Raw genomic sequence first — 20568 nt, 5'->3', positions numbered from 1 at the left:
CGGGGGGAAACAGAGGCAGGGGAAAGAGGGGGGCAGGCAGAGAGAGAGGCCCGGGGGGGGAATAGCGGGGGAGACACAGAGGCCTCGGGAGGAGGAAACAGAGGCAGGGAAAAACGGGGACAGACAGAGGCCCGGGGGGGGGGGGGGACAGACAGAAGCCCGGGGGTGGGGGAGACAGAGGCCCGGGGGGAAAGGCGGGGACAGAGACGGGGGCCCGGGGGGAAACTGAGGCCGGGGAAACAGGGGGACAGAGAGGCCGGGGGGAAACAGGGGGAAACAGGGGGACAGAGAGGCTGGGGGCGGGGGGGGGGGGGAGAGAAGGAGGCCCGGGGGGAAACTGGGGCCGGGGAAAGAGGGGAACAGACAGAGACAGAGGCCCGGGGGGAAACTGAGGCCGGGGGAAGACGGGGACAGAGAGGCCGGGGGGAAAGAGGGGACAGACAGAGACGGAGGCCCGGGGGGAAACTGAGGCCGGGGAAAGAGGGGGACAGAGACAGAGGCCGGGGGGAAAGAGAGGGACAACGACGGAGGCCCGGGGGGACACCGAGGCCGAGGGAAAGAGGGGGGCAGACAGACCCAGAGGCCGAAGGGACGGGGGGGGACAGAGGCAGAGGCCTGGGGGGGAAACAGAGGCCGGGGAAAGAGGGGGACAGAGACAGGGGCCGGGGGGAAAGAGGGGGACAGAGACGGAGGCCCGGGGGGAAACTGAGGCCGGGGAAACAGGGGGACAGAGAGGCCGGGGGGAAGAGACAGAGGCCCAGGGGGAAACTGAGGCCGGGGAAAGAGGGGAACAGAGATGCCGGGGGGGAAAGAGGGAGACAGAGGCCCAGGGGGAAACTGAGGCCAGGGAAAGAGGGGAACAAAGAGGCCGGGGGGGAAAGAGGGGGACAGGGACAGAGGCCCGGGGGGAAACTGAGGCCGGGGAAAGAGGGGGACAGAGACGCCGGCGGGGGGAGAGGAGGACAGAGACTGAGGCCCGGGGGGAAACTGAGGCCGGGGAAAGAGGGGACAGACGGAGAAAAGCCCGGGGGGAAACTGAGGCCGGGGAAAAGGGGGGCAGAGAAGCCGGGGGGAAAGAGGGGGACAGAGACAGAGGCCGGGGGGAAAGAGGAGGACAAAGACAGAGGCCCGGGGGGGAAACTGAGGACGGGGAAAGAGGGGGACAGAGACAGAGGCCCGGGGAAAACTGAGGCCGGGGAAAGAGGGGGACAGAGACAGGGGCCGGGGGGAAACTGAGGCCGGGGAAAGAGGGGGACAGAGACAGAGGCCCGGGGGGAAACTGGGGCCGGGGAAAGGGGGGACAGGCACACGGAGGCCAAGGGAAGGGGGGGACAGAGACAGAGGCCTGGGGGGGGAAACGGAGGCCGGGGAAAGGGGGGGACAGAGACAGAGGCCCGGGGGGAAAGGGGGGACAAAGACGGAGGCCCGGGGGGAAACTGAGGCAGGAAAACAGAGGCCAAAGGGAAAGGGGGGAAGGAAGGGAAGAGGATGGAGGGGGGACGGGGGGGGTCGGGGGTCCCCGGTGTCACCTCCGGGCAGCGCGGGGGGCGGCTCCATGACGGCGGGACGGGACGGACCGGACCGGACCGGACCGGACCGCCCCTCCTCCTCAGCCTCCTCCTCCTCCTCCTCCTCCTCCTCCCGGCGGGCCTCCGGGCTCCCGCTCGGGCCCCGCCGCCCGGCAGCTGCTTCCGGTCACGTGACACCGCCCGCGGGGAGGGGAGAGGAGAGGGGCGGGGCGGGGCCGGGCCGGGCCGGGGCCGGGCCAATAGGGGGGCTCGGGGGGCGGGGGGCGGGCCCGTGCCGGGGCCGGGCCAATAGGGGGGCTCGGGGGGGCGGGGGGGCGGGGCCGGAGCGGGCCAATAGGGAGGGCTCGGCGGCCCGGGGGGCGGGGGCCGCGGCGGAGGGGGCGGGGCCGGGCAACGGGCAGAGCGGGGGCGGGGAGGGGCGGGGCCCGTCACGTGAGGGCGCGCGAGGAGGGCGGAGTGGGAGGGCGGTGCGTGCGCGTGGGGGGCGTGGCTGTGGGCGGGCCTGCAGAGGGGCGGGGCTGGGGCGGAGCATGCGCGTCGGGGCGGGGCGGTGGGGAGGGGCTGTGGGCGGAGCATGCGCGGTGGGGCGGGGCTGGGGCGGGGCATGCGCGTCGGGGCGGGGCTGTGGGCGGAGCATCTGCAGTGGGGCGGAGCTGTGGGCGGGGTGGGGAGGGGTTGTAGGCGGGGCTAGAGCAGTGGGCGGGCTTAAGGGCGATCCACGCTCTTAGGGGCGTGGTTAGGGGCGGGGCAGGACCATATTGCGATGACTTGACACCCGTCCACATACTCTGTTTTGTTGTCAGTCTCCCCCTTCTAGACCGTGAGCCCGTTGCCGGGTAGGGACCGTCTCTATTTGTTGCCAACTTGGACTTCCCAAGCGTTTAGTGCAGTGCTCCGCACACAGTAAGGGCTCAATAAATACGATTAAAAGAACGAATGAATGGTTATGGGGGTTGCGTGAGCATAGGGGCGGGGTTAGGGAGCGGGGCTAGAGCAGGGGCTAGGGGCGGAGCAAGCGCAGTGGGAGGGCTTGCGGGCGGAGCATGCGCATTGGGGAGGGGTTGTGGGCGGGGCGGCGGGGGGGGGCGTGGCTGTGGGCGGAACATGCGCGGTGGGGCGGGGTTGTGGGCGGAGCATGCGCGGTGAGGCGGGGTTGTGGGCGGGGCAGGGCAGGAGGCGTGGTCGTGGGCGGAGCATGCGCATGGGGCGTGGTTGTGGGCTGGGCGGGGCTATGGGCGGAGCATGCGCTATGGGGCGGGGCTGTGGGCGGGGCGGTGGCAGGGGGCATGGCTGTGGGCGGAGCATGCGCAGTGGGACGGGGATGTGGGCGGAGCGTGCACAGTGGGGCGGGGTTGTGGGCGGGGCAGGGCAGGAGGCGTGGTCGTGGGAGGAGCATGCGCAGTGGGGCGTGGTTGTGGGCGGGGCGGGGCTAGCGGCGGGGCTGTGGGCGGAGCCTGCGCGGTGGGGCGGGGTTATGGGCGGAGCATGCGCGTTGGGGCGGGGCTGTGGGCGGGGGGCAGGAGGCGTGTTGTGAGCGGAGCAAGCGCAGTGGGGCGGGGGCAGGGGCGGGGTTGTGGGCAGAGCATGCGCAGTGGGGCGGGGCTGTAGGCAGAGCATGCGCATTGTGGGGGGTTGTGGGCGGGGCGGGGCTGGTGAGACGGTTGTGGGCGGAGCACGCGTTTGGGGGCGGGGCTGTGGGCGGAGCATGCGCAATGGGGCGCGGTTGTGGGCGGAGCATGCGAGGTGGGCGGGGTTGTGGGAGGAGCATGCGCAGTGGGTGGGTTGTGGGCGGAGCATGCGCGATGGGGCGGGGTTGCGGGCAGCTCCCCCCAGCGGCGATGGGCGGGCGGGCTCACACCCTCCGCCCCCATTTTACAGAGGAGGAAACTGAGGCCCAATGAAGGGAAGTGACTTGCCCAAGGTCACACAGCAGACCAGTAAGCGCTTAGTCCAGTGCTCTGCACACAGTAAGCGCTCAGTAAATACGATTGAACGAATGAATGACAAGGGCTACGGAATTAGAACCTGGGTCTTCATATTCATTCATTCATTCATTCCTCCATTCAGGCATTCAATCTTATCGATTGTGTGCAGATCATTCCCGTTGTCGGCTAGGGACCGTCTCTATCTGTTGCCGATTTGTAATAATAATAGAATAATAATAATAATAATAATAATAATAATAATAATAATTCATTCGTTCAATCTTATTTATTGAGCACTTACTGTGTGCAGAGCACTGTACTAAGCGCTTGGGAAGTCCAAGTCGGCAACATCTAGAGACGGTCCCTACCCGACAGCGGGCTTATAGTCTAGAAAGGGGAGACAGACAACAAAACCAAACATATTAACAAAATAAAATAAATAGAATAAATAGGTACAAATTTCATTCATTCATTCATTCAATCGTATTTACTGAGAGCTTACTGCGTGCAGAGCACTGTACTAAGCGCTTGGGAAGTACTAAGTACTTGGGAAGCAGCGTGGCTCAGTGGAAAGAGCCCGGGCTTTGGAGTCAGAGGTCATGGGTTCAAATCCTGGCTCCGCTATCTGTCAGCTGTGTGACTTTGGGCAAGTTACTTCTTTGGGCCTCAGTTACCTTATCTGTAAAATGGGGATTAAGACTGTGAGCCCCAAGTGGGACAACCTGATCACCTTGTATCCTCCCCAGCGCTTAGAACAGTGCTTTGCACATAGTAAGCGCTTAACAAATGCCATTATTATTCTTATTATATGATTATTGGGAAGTAGTAACAAATACCAGTAGTAGTAGTAGTAGTAGTAGTAGTAGTATACTTGTCAAGTACTTACTAGTAGTAGTAGTAGTAGTAGTAGTAGTAGTAGTAATATACTTGTCAAGTGCTTACTACGTGGCTCAGTGGAAAGAGCTTGGGCTTTGGAGTCAGAGGTCCTGGGTTTAAATTTTGGCTCCACCAATTCATTCAATTTTATTTATTGAGCGCTTACCGTGTGCAGAGCACCGGACTAAGCGCTTGGGAAGCGCACACAGTAAGCGCTCAATAAATACGATTGATGATGATGATGAAGTACAAGTTGGCAACATATAGAGACAGTCCCTACCCAACAGTGGGCTAATTGTCAGCTGGGTGACTTTGGGCGAGTCACTTCACTTCTCTGGGCCTCAGTTCCCTCATCTGTAAAATGGGGATGAAGACTGGGAGCCCCCCGTGGGACAACCTGATCACCTTGTAACCTCCCCAGCGCTTAGAACAGTGCTTTGCACATAGTAAGCGCTTAACAAATACCATTATTATTATTATTAGTAGTAGTAGTAGTAGTTTGATACTTGTCAAGTGCTTACTATGTGGTTCAGTGGAAAGAGCCCCCTTTTTCCCTTCCTCCTCCTTCTGCCCTACCCCCTTCCCCGCCCCACAGCACTGGTGTATACATGGACAGATTTTTCTATTTATTTTACTAATATACATCCATAAATCTATTTCTATTGATATTGTTGATGCCTGTCCACTTGTTTTGTTGTCCGTCTCCCCCATTCAAGACTGTGAGCCCGCTGTTGGCTGGGATTGTCTCTGTTTGTTGCCGAATTCATTCATTCATTCATTCAATCGTATTTATTGAGCGCTTACTGTGTGCAGAGCACTGGACTAAGCGCTAGAGCAGCGGCGTGGCTCAGCGGGAAAGAGCGCGGGCTTTGGAGGTCAGAGGTCATGGGTTCTAATCCCGGCTCCGCCACGTGTCTGCTGTGTGACCTTGGGCGAGTCACTTCACTTCTCTGGGCCTCAGTGACCTCATCGGGAAAACGAGGAGGAAGACTGGGAGCCCCTCGTGGGACAACCTGGTCATCTTGTATCCCCCCCAACGCTTAGAACAGTGCTTTGCACATAGTAAGCGCTCACCCAGTGAGAGAGAAGGGGGGCTGCTGGCGGGGGGGGGAAGGGGAGAGGAGGTGGGTTGGACTGATCCCCCCAGATAATAATAATAATAATAATAATAATGGTATTTATTAAGCGCTTACTATGTGCAAAGCACTGTTCTAAGCGCTGGATGGCATCCAGGGGTCTTTGTGGCCCCCAAGCGCCTCCTGAAACGTCTGCTGGAAGATTGGGATGGGGCGGGCATCGGCTGGGCCTGGGACCTAAAATAGGAAACACGTGTGTAACCGGAGCATGGTGGGAGGACGGGAGCCAGAGAGGAAGGGTCCCCACTATCATCATCATCAGTCGTATTTATTGAGCGCTTACTATGTGCAGAGCACTGGACTAAGCGCTTGGGAAGTCCAAATTGGCAACATATAGAGACAGTCCCTACCCAACAGTGGGCTCACAGTCTAAAAGGGGGAGACGGAGAACAAAACCAAGCATACTAACAAAATAAAATAAATAGAATAGATATGTACAAGTAAAATAAATAGAGTAATAAATATGTACAAACATATATCCATATATACAGGTGCTGTGGGGAAGGGAAGGAGGTAAGATGGGGGGGATGGAGAGGGGGATGAGGGGGAGAGGAAGGAAGGGGCTCAGTCTGGGGAAGGCGCTCAGTCTAGCGCCGCTACTCCCCCATTCTCACCTGCCAAGAAATCGATGGTATTTATTGAGAGCTTGCTGTGGGCAGAGCACTGTACTAAGCGCTTTGGGAGAGTACAAGACAACAGAGTCAGTAGGCGTGGTCCCTGCCTGCTACAATCAATCAATAATAATAATAATGGCATTTATTAAGCATTTACTATGTGCCAAGCACTGTTCTAAGCACCGGGGAGGTTACAAGGTGATCAGGTTGTCCCACGGGGGGCTCACAGTCTTCATCCCCATTTTACAGATGAGGTAACTGAGGCCCAGAGAAGTGAAGTGACTCGCCCAAAATCACCCAGCTGACAATTGGTGGAGCCGGGGTTTGAACCCATGACCACTGACTCCAAAGCCCGGGCTCTTTCCACTGAGCCACACTGCATCTCCAATCAATCAATCAATCAATCGATTGTATTTATTGAGCGCTTACTGTGTGCAGAGCACTGGACTAAGCGCTTGGGAAGTCCAAGTGGGCAACATCTAGAGACGGTCCCTACCCGACAGCGGGCTCACAGTCTAGAAGGGGGAGACGGAGAACAAAACCAAACATATTAACCAAATAAAATAAATAGAATAGATATGTACAAGCAAAATAAATAAATAAATAAATAAATAGAGTAATAAATAGGTGAAGGAATGGTAGAAGGGATATGGGGCGATAACTAGACCCTGAACTACTGACGCCCTCTTAATCTGAAATTAAAATGACCGATAGGAGAAACAGCAATGAATAATCAATCAATCAATCAATCAAGCTTACAGTCTAGAGGGTCTCCAAGTCTCCCTGCTTCTCTGGGCCTCAGTTCCCTCATCTGTAAAATGGGGATTGAGACTGTGAGCCCCACGTGAGACAGGAATAGTGTCTATATTGTACACATTTATTACCCTATTTATTTATTTATTTTACTCGTACATATTTATTCTATTTATTTCATTTTGTTAATAAGTTTTGTTTTGTTGTCTGTCTCCCCCTTCTTGACTGTGAGCCCGCTGTTGGGTAGGGACCGTCTCTAGATGTTGCCAACTTGGGCTTCCCAAGCGCTTAGTACAGTGCTCTGCACACAGTAAGCGCTCAATAAATACGATTGAATGAATGAATGAACAAATACCATTATTATTATTAGACTGTGAGCCCGCTGTTGGGTAGGGACTGTCTCTATATGTGGCCAACTTGTACTTCCCAAGCGCTTAGTACAGTGCTCTGCACACAGTAAGTGCTCAATAAATATGATTGACTGATTGATTCCCAAGGCTTTCTGACTTCCTCAACCAAGCGCTGTAAATGTCTGACCCGGATTGCAGAGGGTGCGGACTAGCCACTAAATTTAGTTTAATTATGTAGCCAATCGGAGGTATTTATTGAGCGCTTACTGAGGGCAGGGCACTGTACTGAGCTCTTGGGAGAGTCCAAGACAACTGAACAGGAGCAGAGAAAAAAGGATCAATATGGATCAATCAATCAGTGGCGTTTACAGAGCGTTTACTGTGTGCGGAGCCCTGTACTCAGCGCTTAGAGCAGTGCTTTACACATAGTAAGCGCTTAGAGAAGCAGAGTGGCTCAGTGAAAAGAGCCCGGGCTTTGGAGTCAGAGGTCGTGGGTTCAAATCCCGGCTCCGCCACTTGTCAGCTGGGTGACTTTGGGCGAGTCACTTCCCTTCTCGGGGCCTCAGTTCCCTCATCTGGAAAATGGGGATGAAGACTGGGTCTGGAAAATGGGGATGAAGACCGTGAGCCCCCCGTGGGATAACCTGATCACCTTGTTACCTCCCCAGCGCTTAGAACAGTGCTTTGCACATAGTAAGCGCTTAATAAATGCCATCATTAAATGCCATCATTAAAAGTCACTTCACTTCTCTGGGCCTCAGTTCCCTCATCTGGCAAATGGGGATGAAGACTGTGAGCCCCCCTTGGGACAACCTGATCACCTTGTAACCTCCCCAGCGCTTAGAACAGTGCTCGGCACATAGTAAGCGCTTAACAAATACCATCATTTCCAATCCTCTACCAGGGAGAGACGAGAGGGAGGCCCGGCGACTTGCCACTTGTCAGCTGTGTGACTTTGGGCAAGTCACTTCACTTCTCTGGGCCTCAGTTCCCCCATCTGAAAAATGGGGATTAAAAACTGTGAGCTGCCCGTGGGACAACCTGATTACCTTGTAACCTCCCCAGCACTCAGAACAGTGCTTTGCACATAGTAAGCGCTTAATAAACACTATCATTATTATTATTATTATTACAGTCCTATTATTTAGCCTTTCCGTTTGCACAATACCCACTTTACAGATGAGGAAGCAAAGGCCCGAGAGATCATCATCTTAATCGTGGCACTCGTTGAGCGCTTCCTAGGCGGCGAGCACTGTACTAAGCGCTGGGGCAGTTACAAGCTAATCAGGTCCCACATGGGGCTCACAGTCTGATTAGGAGGGAGAACAGGATTGATTGATCAAAAGCAAAGTCACCCTCCTCTTATTTAAGCGCTTAGTACAGTGCTCTGCACACAGTAAACGCTCAATAAATACGATTGATAATATTATTGTTATTATTATATCAATGAATAGGATCAATTGATGGAAAGCAAAGTCGCCCCTCCTCTTATTGTATTGTTGTTTTTATTATATCAATGAATAGGTGGAGAAGCAGCGTGGCTCAGTGGAAAGAGCCCGGGCTTTGGAGTCAGAGGTCATGGGTTCAAATCCCGACTCCACCAATTGTCAGCTGTGTGACTTTGGGCAAGTCACTACACTTCTCTGGGCTTCAGTTCCCTCATCTGTAAAATGGGGATTAAGGCTGTGAGCCCCCCGTGGGACAACCTGATCACCTTGTATCTCCCCCAGCACTTAGAACAGTGCTTTGCACATACTAAGTGCTTAACAAATACCATTATTATTATTATTATTATATCAATGAGTAGGTGGAGAAGCAGCGTGGCTCAGTGGAAAGATTCCGGGCTTTGGAGTCAGAGGTAATGGGTTCGAATCCCGGCTCCACCAATTGTCAGCTGGGTGACTTCGGGCGAGTCACTTCACTTCTCTGGGCCTCAGTGACCTCATCTGTAAAATGGGGATGAAGACTGTGAGCCCCACGAGGGACAACCTGATCACCTTGTAACCTCCCCAGTGCTTAGAACAGTGCTTTGCACATAGTAAGCGCTTAATAAATGCCATTATTATTATTATTATTATTCTCTGGGCCTCAGTTCCTTCATCTGTAAAATGGGGATTAAGGCTGTGAGCCCCCCGTGGGACAACCTGATCACCCTGCATCTACCCCAGCGCTTAGAACAGTGCTTTGCACATAGTAAGTGCTTAATAAATGCCATTATTATCATCATTATTATTATTATTTTTATTATATCAATGAATGGGTGGAGAAGCAGCATGGCTCAGTGGAAAGAGCCTGGGCTTTGGAGTCTTCTAGACTGTGAGCCCACTGTTGGGTAGGGACTGTCTCTATATGTTGTCAACTTGGACTTCCCAAGCGCTTAGTACAGTGCTCTGCACATAGTAAGTGCTCAATAAATACGATTGAATGAATGAATTGAATAAGTCAGAGGTCATGGGTTCTAATCCCAGCTCCACCAATTGTCAGCTGGGTGACTTTGGGCGAGTCACTTCACTTCTCTGGGCCTCAGTTTCCTCATCTGGAAAATGGGGATGAAGACTCCCTTCAAGGCCCTACTGAGAGCTCCCCCCCTCCAGGAGGCCTTCCCAGACTGAGCCCCTTCCTTCCTCTCCCCCTCGTCCCCCTCTCCATCCCCCCATCTTACCTCCTTCCCTTCCCCACAGCACCTGGTATATATGTATATATGCTTGTACATATTTATTACTCTATTTATTTATTTTATTTTACTTGTACATATCTATTCTATTTATTTTATTTTGCTCGTATGTTTGGTTTTGTGCTCTGTCTCCCCCTTTTAGACCGTGAGCCCACTGTTGGGTAGGGACCGTCTCTAGATGTTGCCAACTTGGACTTCCCAAGCGCTTAGTCCAGTGCTCTGCACACAGTAAGCGCTCAATAAATACGATTGATGATGATGATGATGACTCACATAGTAAGCGTTTAATAAATGCCATCATTATTATTAAAGGACGAGGCATGGACCTCCTGCGTTCTGGGCCCAGGGATGCAGAACACGCCATTCATTCATTCATTCAATCGTATTTATTGAGCGCTGACTGTGTGCGGAGCACTGTACTAAGCGCTTGGGAAGCCCAAGTTGGCAACATAGAGAGACGGTCCCTACAAAACAGCGGGTTCACAGTCTGGAAGCCATTCTTCCGGCTTCTCCCGGGTGACAAAGGGCGAAGTTCGGAGTTTTTAGATCAGCTCGCCGGTCCCGTGACGTGGACACGATGACCAACATTTTCTGTGGGGTGCCACCCCCTTTTCAACTCAGCATTCAATCAATCAACCAATCAATCAATCAATCGTATTTATTGAGCGCTTACTGTGTGCAGAGCACTGGACTAAGCGCTTGGGAAGTCCAAGTTGGCAACATCTAGAGACGGTCCCTACCCGACAGCGGGCTCACAGTCTAGAAGGGGGAGACGGAGAACAAAACCAAACATACTAACAAAAATAAAATAAATAGAATGGATAGGTACAAGTAAAATAAATCAATAAATAGAGTAATAAATATGTACAAACATATATACATATATACAGGTGCTGTGGAGAAGGGAAGGAGGTAAGATGGGGGGGATGGAGGGGGGGACGAGGGGGAGAGGACATTTTTGGGTGGGTTAAGCGCTTACTACATCCCAGGCACCCAACTAAACTTGGGCAAGTCACTTCACTTCTCGGTGCCTCAGTGACCTCATCTGCAAGATGGGGATTGAGACTGTGAGCCCCACGTGGGACAGGGGCTGTGTCTGATCCGATTTGCCTCAGTGACCTCATCTGTAAGATGGGGATTGAGACTGTGAGCCCCACGTGGGACAGGGACTGTGTCTGATCCGATTTGCTTGTATAATAATAATAATAATAATGATAATGATGATAATAATAATAATAATAATAGTAGTAGTAGCTGTTAAGTGCTTACTGTGTGCCAAGAACTGTTAAATAATAATAATGATGATGGCATTTATTAAGTACTTACTGTGTGCCAAGAACTGTTAAATAATAATAATGATGATGGCATTTATTAAGCGCTTACTATGTGCAAAGCACTGTTCTAAGCGCTGTTCTATGCACTGGGGTAGATGCAAGGTTGGACACAGTCCCTGTCCCACATTCATTCATTCATTCAATCGTATTTATTGAGCGCTTACTGTGTGCAGAGCACTGGACTAAGCGCTTGGGCAGTCCAAGTCGGCAACATATTCATTCATTCATTCAATCGTATTTATTGAGCGCTTCCTGTGTGCAGAGCGCTGTACTAAGCGCTTGGGAAGTACAAATCGGTGATATATAGAGACGGTCCCTACCCAACAACGGGCTCACAGTCTAGAAGTATATATGTATATATATATATACATATATATATATGTATATATGTATATATGGTTGTACATATTTATTACTCTATTTATTTATTTATTTATTTATTTTACTTGTACATATCTATCCTATTTATTTTATTTTGTTGGTATGTTTGGTTCTGTTCTCTGTCTCCCCCTTTTAGACCGTGAGCCCACTGTTGGGTAGGGACTGTCTCTATGTGTTGCCAATTTGTACTTCCCAAGCGCTTAGTACAGTGCTCTGCACATAGTAAGCGCTCAATAAATACGATTGATTGATTGATTGATAGAAGGGGGAGACGGACAACAAAACAAAACAGGTGGACGGGTGTCAAGTCACACTCTTATTCCCCATTTTGCAAAGGAGGGAACTGAGGCCCAGAGAAGTGAAGTGACTTGCCCAAGGTCACTCAGCAGACAAGTGGCGGAGCCGGGATTCGAACCTATGACCTCCGACTCCCAAACCTGTATATATGTTTGTACATATTTATTACTCTATTTATTTTGCTTGTACATATTCTATTTATTTTATTTTGTTAATATGTCTTGTTTTGTTGTCTGTCTCCCCCTTCTAGCCTGTGAGCCCGCTGTTGGGTAAGGACCGTCTCTATATATTGTACATATTTTTTACTCTATTTATTTATTTTATTTGTACATATCTATTCTATTTATTTTATTTTGTTAGTATGTTTGGTTTTGTTCTCTGTCTCCCCCTTTTAGACCGTGAGCCCACTGTTGGGTAGGGACTGTCTCTAGATGTTGCCAATTTGTACTTCCCAAGCGCTTAGTCCAGTGCTCTGCACATAGTAAGCGCTCAATAAATACGATTGATGATGATGATGATGATATTGCTAACTTGGACTTCCCAAGCGCTTAGTCCAGTGCTCTGCACACAGTAAGCGCTCAATAAATGCGATTGAATGAAGGAATGAACTAAACGCCGGAGTAGAAACAAGCTTATCAGGTTGGACAAAGTCCATGCACCGTGGTGTTATTATTAGTGGGTGGAGATGAACTTGGGTTCTAATTCTGGCTCCGCCACGTGTCCGCTGGGTGACCTTGGGCAAGTCACGTCTCTGGGCCTCGGTGACCTCACCTGTAAAATGGGGATGAAGACTGTGAGCCCCCCGGGGGACAACCTGATCACCTTGTAACCTCCCCAGTGCTTAGAATAACAATAATAATAATAATTTTGGTATTTGTTAAGCGCTTACTATGTGTGAAGCGCCGTTCTAAGAGCTGGGGGGGATACAAGGTGATCAGGTTGTCCCACGGGGGGCTCCCAGTCTTCATCCCCATTTTCCAGATGAGGGAACTGAGACCCAGAGAAGTGAAGTGACTTGCCCAAAGTCACACAGCTGACAGTTGGAAGAGCTGGGATTTGAACCCATGACCTCTGACTCCCAAGCCCGGGCTCTTTCCACTGAGCCACGCTGCTTCTCTAACAGTGCTCTGCGCACAGTAAGCGCTCAATAAATACGATAGAATGACTGAATAATAATAATGATAATGGCATTTATTAAGCGCTTACTATGTGCGAAGCACCGTTCTAAGCGCTGAGGGGGATACAAGGTGATCAGGTTGGCCCCCGGGGGGCTCACAGTCTTCATCCCCATTTTCCAGATGAGGGAACTGAGGCCTGGAAAAGTGAAGTGACTTGCCCAAAGTCACACAGCTGACAAGTGGTGGAGCCGGGATTTGAACCCATGACCTCTGACTCCCGAGCCCGGGCTCTTTCCACTGAGCCACGCTGCTTCTCTAACAGTGCTCTGCGCCCAGTAAGCGCTCAATAAGTACGATTGAATGACTGAATAATAATAATAATAATGGCATTTATTAAGCGCTTACTATGTGCAAAGCACCGTTCTAAGCGCTGAGGGGGATACAAGGTGATGAGGTTGTCCCCCGGGGGGCTCCCAGTCTTCATCCCCATTTTCCAGATGAGGGAACTGAGGCCCGGAGAAGTGAAGCGACTTGCCCAAAGTCACACAGCTGACAAGTGGTGGAGCCGGGATTTGAACCCATGACCTCTGACTCCAAAGCCCGGGCTCTTTCCACTGAGCCACACTGCTTCTCTAACAGTGCTCTGCGCACAGTAAGCGCTCAATAAATACGATAGAATGACCGAATAATAATAATGATAATGGCATTTATTAAGCGCTTACTATGTGCGAAGCACCGTTCTAAGCGCTGAGGGGGATACAAGGTGATCAGGTTGGCCCCCGGGGGGCTCACAGTCTTCATCCCCATTTTCCAGATGAGGGAACTGAGGCCCGGAGAAGTGAAGCGACTTGCCCAAAGTCACACAGCTGACAAGTGGTGGAGCCGGGATTTGAACCCATGACCTCTGACTCCAAAGCCCGGGCTCTTTCCACTGAGCCACACTGCTTCTCTAACAGTGCTCTGCACACAGTAAGCGCTCAATAAATACGATAGAATGACCGAATAATAATAATGATAATGGCATTTATTAAGCGCTTACTATGTGCGAAGCACCGTTCTAAGCGCTGAGGGGGATACAAGGTGATCAGGTTGGCCCCCGGGGGGCTCACAGTCTTCATCCCCATTTTCCAGATGAGGGAACTGAGGCCCGGAGAAGTGAAGCGACTTGCCCAAAGCCACACAGCTGACAGTTGGAAGAGCCGGGATTTGAACCCATGACCGCTGACTCCAAAGCCCGGGCTCTTTCCACTGAGCCACGCTGCTTCTCTAACAGTGCTCTGCACACAGTAAGCGCTCAATAAATACAACTGAATGACTGAAAACAGTGAACAATGCTTGGCACATAGTAAGAGCTTAATAAATGCCATTATTATTATTATTCTCTGTGCCTCAGTTCCCTCTTCTGTAAAATGGGGAATAAGTCTGTGAGCCCCTTGTGGGACAACCTGATTACCTTGTATCTACCCCAGCGCTTAGAACAGTGCTTGGCACATAGTAAGCGCTTAACAAATGCCGTCATTATTATTACTACCATCGGTGACCTCATCCGTAAAATGGGGATGAAGACTCTGAGCCTCCATGGGGTATATATACATATATATATATATATATATATGTATATATATATACATTAAGCGCTTAGTACAGTGCTCTGCACACAGTAAGCGCTCAATAAATACGATTGATGTATATATGTTTGTACATATTTATTACTCTATTTATTTTACTTGTATATATCTATTCTATTTATTTTATTTTGTTAATATGTTTGGTTTTGTTGTCTGTCTCCCCCTTCTAGACTGTGAGCCCGCTGTTGGGTAGGGACTGTCTCTATATGTTGCCCACTTGGACTTCTCAAGCGCTTAGTACAGTGCTCTGCACACAGTAAGCGCTCAATAAATACGATTGATTGATTGATGATTGATTGATTAACTCGCATCTACACCGGCTCTTAAAACAGTGCTTGGGACGTAGTAAGCGCTTCACAAGTACCGCGGTTATTACTACATGGGCGCCACGGTCTTATTCCCCATTTTCCAGACGAGGTAACTGAGGCCCAGAGGAGTGAAGCGACTCGCCCGAGGTCACACAGCGGACAAGGGGCAGGTGGAACCGACGGGATTTGGGACGGATTGAATATGTGGGCTGAATCAATCAATCGATCGTATTTATTAAGCGCTTACTGTGTGCAGAGCAGTGTACTAAGCGCTTGGGAAGTACAAGTTGGCAACATCTAGAGACAGTCCCTACCCAACAGTGGGCTCACAGTCTAGAAGGGGGAGACAGAGAACAAAACCAAACATACTAACAAAATAAAATAAATAGAATAGATAGGTACAAGTAAAATAAATAGAGTAATAAATACGTACAGCCATATATACATTGAATGAGGGAGAGGAGTGGAGGAGAAGGCCAAGGTGACCGCCTTGTGAGAGGGGGAGGATGGTAGTACCGTCTCATAATAAAGTATTAATTCATTCAATTGTATTTATTAATATTATTATTAATAATAATAATGGCATTTATTAAGCGCTTACTATGTGCCAAGCACTGTTCTAAGCGCCGGGGAGGTTACAAGGTGATCAGGTTGTCCCACATGGGGGTCGGGGGGCTCCCAGTCTTCATCCCCATTTTCCAGATGAGGGAACTGAGGCCCAGAGAAGGGAAGTGACTCGCCCAAAGTCACCCAGCTGACAAGTGGCGGAGCCGGGATTTGAACCCACGACCTCCGACTCCAAAGCCCGGGCTCTTTCCACTGAGCCACGCTGCTTCTATTGAGTGCTTACTGTGTGCAGAGCACTGTACTAAGCGCTTGGGAAGTACAATCAATCAATCGTATTTATTGAGCGCTTACTGGGTGCAGAGCACTGGACTAAGCGCTTGGGAAGTACAAGTTGGCGACATATAGAGACGGTCCCTACCCAACATTCATTCATTCATTCATTCAATCATATTTATTGAGCGCTTACTATGTGCAGAGCACTGGACTAAGCACTTTTAGAAATTTTAAAGGTGATCAGGTTGTCCCGCTGGGGACTCACAGTCTTCATCCCCATTTTACAGATGAGGGAACTGAGGCCCAGAGAAGTGAAGCGACTCGCCCAAAGTCCCCCTTCCTTCCTCTCCCCCTCGTCCCCCTCTCCATCCCCCCATCTTACCTCCTTCCCTTCCCCACAGCACCTGTATATATGGATATATGTCTGTACATGTTTATTACTCTATTTATTTATTTTATTTGTACATATTTATTCTATTTATTTTATTTTGTTAATATGTTTTGTTTTGTTCTCTGTCTCCCCCTCCTAGACTGTGAGCCCACTGTTGGGTAGGGACCGTCTCTAGATGTTGCCAACTTGGACTTCCCAAGCGCTTAGTCCAGTGCTCTGCACACAGTAAGCGCTCAATAAATGCGATTGATTGATTGATTGATTGATTGGGAAGTCCAAGTCGGCAACATCTAGAGACGGCCCTTACCCACCAGCGGGCTCACAGTCTAGACGGGGGAGACAGAGAACGAAACAAAACATATTAACAAAATAAAATAAATAGAATAAATATGTACAAATAAAATAGAGTAATAAATACAGACAACATTATATACATATATACAGCGTGGCTCAGTGGAAAGAGCCCGGGCTTTGGAGTCAGAGGTCATGGGTTCAAATCCCGGCTCCGCCAATTGTCAGCTGGGTGACTCTGGGCAAGTCACTTCACTTCTCTGGGCCTCAGTTCCCTCATCTGGAAAATGGGGGTGAAGACTGGGAGCCCCCCGTGGGACAACCTGATCACCTTGTATCTCCCCCAGCGCTTAGAACAGTGCTTGGCACATAGTAAGCGCTTAACAAATACCATGATTATTATTATTATTATTATATACAGGTGCTGTGGGGAGGGGAAGGAGGTAAGGCGGGGGGGGATGGGGAGGAGGGCAACATATAAAGATCATCATCATCAATTGCATTTATTGAGCGCTTACTGTGTGCAGAGCACTGTACTAAGCGCTTGGGAAGTACAAATTGGCAACATATAGAGACTGTTCTTACCCAACAGCGGGCTCACAGTCTAAAAGGGGGAGACAATCAATCAATCAATCAATCGTATTTATTGAGCACTTACTATGTGCAGAGCACTGTACTAAGACAAAACCAAACATACTAACAAAATAAAATAAATAGAATCGATATGTACAAGTAAAATAAATAAATGAGTAATAAATATGTACAAACATAAATATGTACAAACAAATATATAAAGCTTTGCAGCAGATGGTCCATACCCAACAGTAGGCTCATGGTCTAGAAGACTGTAAAGCATCAGCGTGGCTCAGTGGAAAGAGCCCAGGCTTTGAAGTCAGAGGTCGTGGGTTCAAATCCCGGCTCCGCCGGTTGTCAGCTGGGTGACTTTGGGCGAGTCGCTTCCCTTCTCTGTACCTCAGTGACCTCATCTGGAAAATGGGGATGAAGACTGCGAGTCCCCAGTGGGACAACCTGATCACCTTTAAAATTTCTAGACTGTGAGGCCGTGGTTGGGTAGGGACCGTCTCTGTATGTTGCCAACTTGGGCTTCCCAAGCGCTTAGTCCAGTGCTCTGCGCACAGGAAGCGCTCAATAAATATGATTGGCTGAAGGATAATCATAATGACGGTATTTGTTAAGCGCTTACTCTGTGCCAAGCACTGTTCTAAGCGCTGGGGGAGAGACAAGGTCATCAGGTTGTCCCACGTGGGGTTCAAAGTCTTCATCCCCATCTTACAGATGAGGACACTGAGGCACAACAGAGAAATTGACTTGCCCAAAGTCACACAGCTGACAATAATAATAATAATAATAATAATAATAATAATAATGGCATTTGTTAAGCGCTTACTATGTGCAAAGCACTGTTTTTAGCGCTGGGGTGGTTACAAGGTGATCAGGTTGTCCCATGGGGGGCTCACAGTCTTCATCCCCATTTGACAGTTGAGATAACTGAGGCACAGAAAAGTTAAGTGACTCATCCAAAGTCACACAGCTGACAATTGGCGGAGCCTGGATTTGAACCCATGACCTCTGACTCCAAAGCCCGGGCTCTTTCCACTGAGCCACGCTGCTTCTCGGAGCCGGGATTTGAACCCACAACCTCCGACCCCCAAGCCCAGGCTGTTGCCGCTAAGCCACGCTGCTTCTCCGGTGATTCATTCATTCATTCGTTCAATCGTATTTATTGAGCGCTTACTGTGTGCAGAGCACTGGACTAATTCATTCACTCATTCAATCGTATTTATTGAGCGCTTACTGTGTGCAGAGCACTGTACTAAGCGCTTGGGAAGGACAAGTCGGCAACAGATAGAGACGGTCCCTACCCAACAACAGGCCCACAGTCTATCTAACGTAGATTGTTCCCAATCCAACAACAGGCTTGGGAAGAACAGTGATGGAAAAGCCAGGGCGAGGACAGGATTTGGGTGATAAAATAATAATAATAATAATAATAATGGCATTTATTAAGCGCTTACTGTGTGCAGAGCACTGTTCTAAGTGCTGGGGAATTTACAAGGTGATCAGATTGTCCCACGGGGGGCTCACAGTCTTAATCCCCATTAAGGCGGAGCCTTAATCCCAGCTCCGCCACATGTCTGCTGTGTGACCTTGGGCAAGTCACTTAACTTCTCTGAGCCTCAGTTCCCTCATCTGTAAAATGGGGATTAAAACTGTGAGCCCCACACGGGACAACCTGATCACCCTGTATCCCCCCAGCGCTTAGAGCAGTGCTTTGCACATGGTAAGCGCTTAACAAATGCCATCATCATCATCATCATCATGTGCAGAGCACTGTTCTAAGCACTGGGGAATTTACAAGGTGATCAGATTGTCCCTCGGGGGGCTCACAGTCTTAATCCCCATTTTCTCATCATCATCATCAATCGTATTTATTGAGCGCTTACTGTGTGCAGAGCACTGGACTAAGCGCTTGGGAAGTCCAAGTTGGCAACATATAGAGACGGTCCCTACCCAACAGTGGGCTCACAGTCTAAAAGGGGGAGACAGAGAACAAAACCAAACATACTAACAAAATAAAATAAATAGAATAGATCTGTACAAGCAAAATAAATAAATAAATAGAGTAACAAATATGTACATCATCATCATCAATTGTATATATATCAATTGTATATATACAAACATATATACATATATACAGGTTTCATCTTCATCCCCGTTTTACAGATGAGGTCACTGAGGCCCAGAGAAGTGAAGCGACTTGCCCAGAGTCACGTAGCTGACGAGTGGCGGAGCCGGGATTTGAACCCATGACCTCGGACTCCAAAGCCCGGGCTCTTTCCACTGAGCCACGCTGCTTCTCTAATACGAGGGGGTCCGTTTGGGACACGGTAAATTCAAAGGGTTGGCAGGACAGTCAAGGCCGGAGGATATAGAAGACGGCAGAGAAGGAGAGAGATCGCTTAACAAATAGCACGATTATTAATTATTATCCGGCTCTCAGAGGGATGTGTGGAAAACGCTTTTAGACTGTGAGCCCACTGTTGGGTAGGGACCGTCTCTATATGTTGCCAACTTGTACTTCCCAAGCGCTTAGTACAGTGCTCTGCACATAGTAAGCGCTCAATAAATGCAATTGATGGTGAAACGCAGCCTCCTGGAAAGAAGACAGGACCAAGGGTATGGAGACTGAGCTTTAATCACAGTTCAGCTGCAGGATGACCTGGGGGCAAATCTCCCGAGCGCTTAGAACAGTGCTTTGCACGTAGTAAGCGCTTAATAAATGCCATTATTAGTATTATTCACTTAACTTCTCTGTGCCTCAGTTCCCTCATCTGTAAAACGGGGATGAAGACTGTGAGCCCCACGTGGGACAACCTGATCACCTTGTAACGTCTCCAGAGCTTAGAACAGTGCTTTGTACATAGTAAGCGCTTAATAAATGCCATCATTATTATTCTATTTATTTTATTTTGTTAATTTGTTGTGTTTCGTCATCTGTCTCCCCCTCCTAGACTGTGAGCCCGCTGTTGGGTAGGGACCGTCTCTAGATGTTGCCAGCTTGGACTTCCCAAGCGCTTAGTCCAGTGCTCTGCACACAGTAAGCGCTCAATAAATACAATTGAATGAATTAATGAATTCAATCGTATTTCTTGTACATATTTTATTTGTACATATTTATTCACTTAACTTCTCTGTGCCTCAGTTCCCTCATCTGTAAAATGGGGATGAAGACTGTGAGCCCCACGTGGGACAACCTGATCACCTTGTAACCTCCCCAGCGCTTAGATAGGTTCATTGCACATAGTAAGCGCTTGATAAATGCCATCATTATTATTCTATTTATTTTATTTTGTTAATTTGTTGTGTTTTGTCATCTGTCTCCCCCTCCTAGACTGTGAGCCCGCTGTTGGGTAGGGACCGTCTCTAGATGTTGCCGACTTGGACTTCCCAAGCGCTTAGTCCAGTGCTCTGCACACAGTAAGCGCTCAATAAATACGATTGAATGAATGAATGAATGAATTCAATCGTATTTCTTGTACATATTTTATTTGTACATATTTATTCACTTCACTTCTCTGTGCCTCAGTTCCCTCATCTG

General features: G+C 49.7%; 1 protein-coding gene across 2 annotated transcripts in view; it reads right to left on the bottom strand.

Moving 5' to 3' along the window:
- WSB2 (WD repeat and SOCS box containing 2) overlaps positions 1–1574 on the bottom strand; it is a 71402-nt gene extending 69828 nt beyond the window's left edge. For both annotated transcript variants that reach the window (XM_038763341.1, XM_038763342.1), the window contains exon 1: positions 1530–1574. In XM_038763341.1, the coding sequence (XP_038619269.1) occupies positions 1530–1557 (28 nt within the window). In that variant the 5' untranslated portion in view covers positions 1558–1574. The remainder of the gene's footprint in view (positions 1–1529) is intronic.
- Positions 1575–20568: the final 18994 nt, after the last annotated feature.

Source organism: Tachyglossus aculeatus, chromosome 21 (genome assembly GCF_015852505.1).
Source record: "Tachyglossus aculeatus isolate mTacAcu1 chromosome 21, mTacAcu1.pri, whole genome shotgun sequence".
In the NCBI taxonomy this organism is placed as follows: Eukaryota; Metazoa; Chordata; class Mammalia; order Monotremata; family Tachyglossidae; genus Tachyglossus; species Tachyglossus aculeatus.
This window is presented reverse-complemented; position numbering and strand designations above follow the sequence as displayed.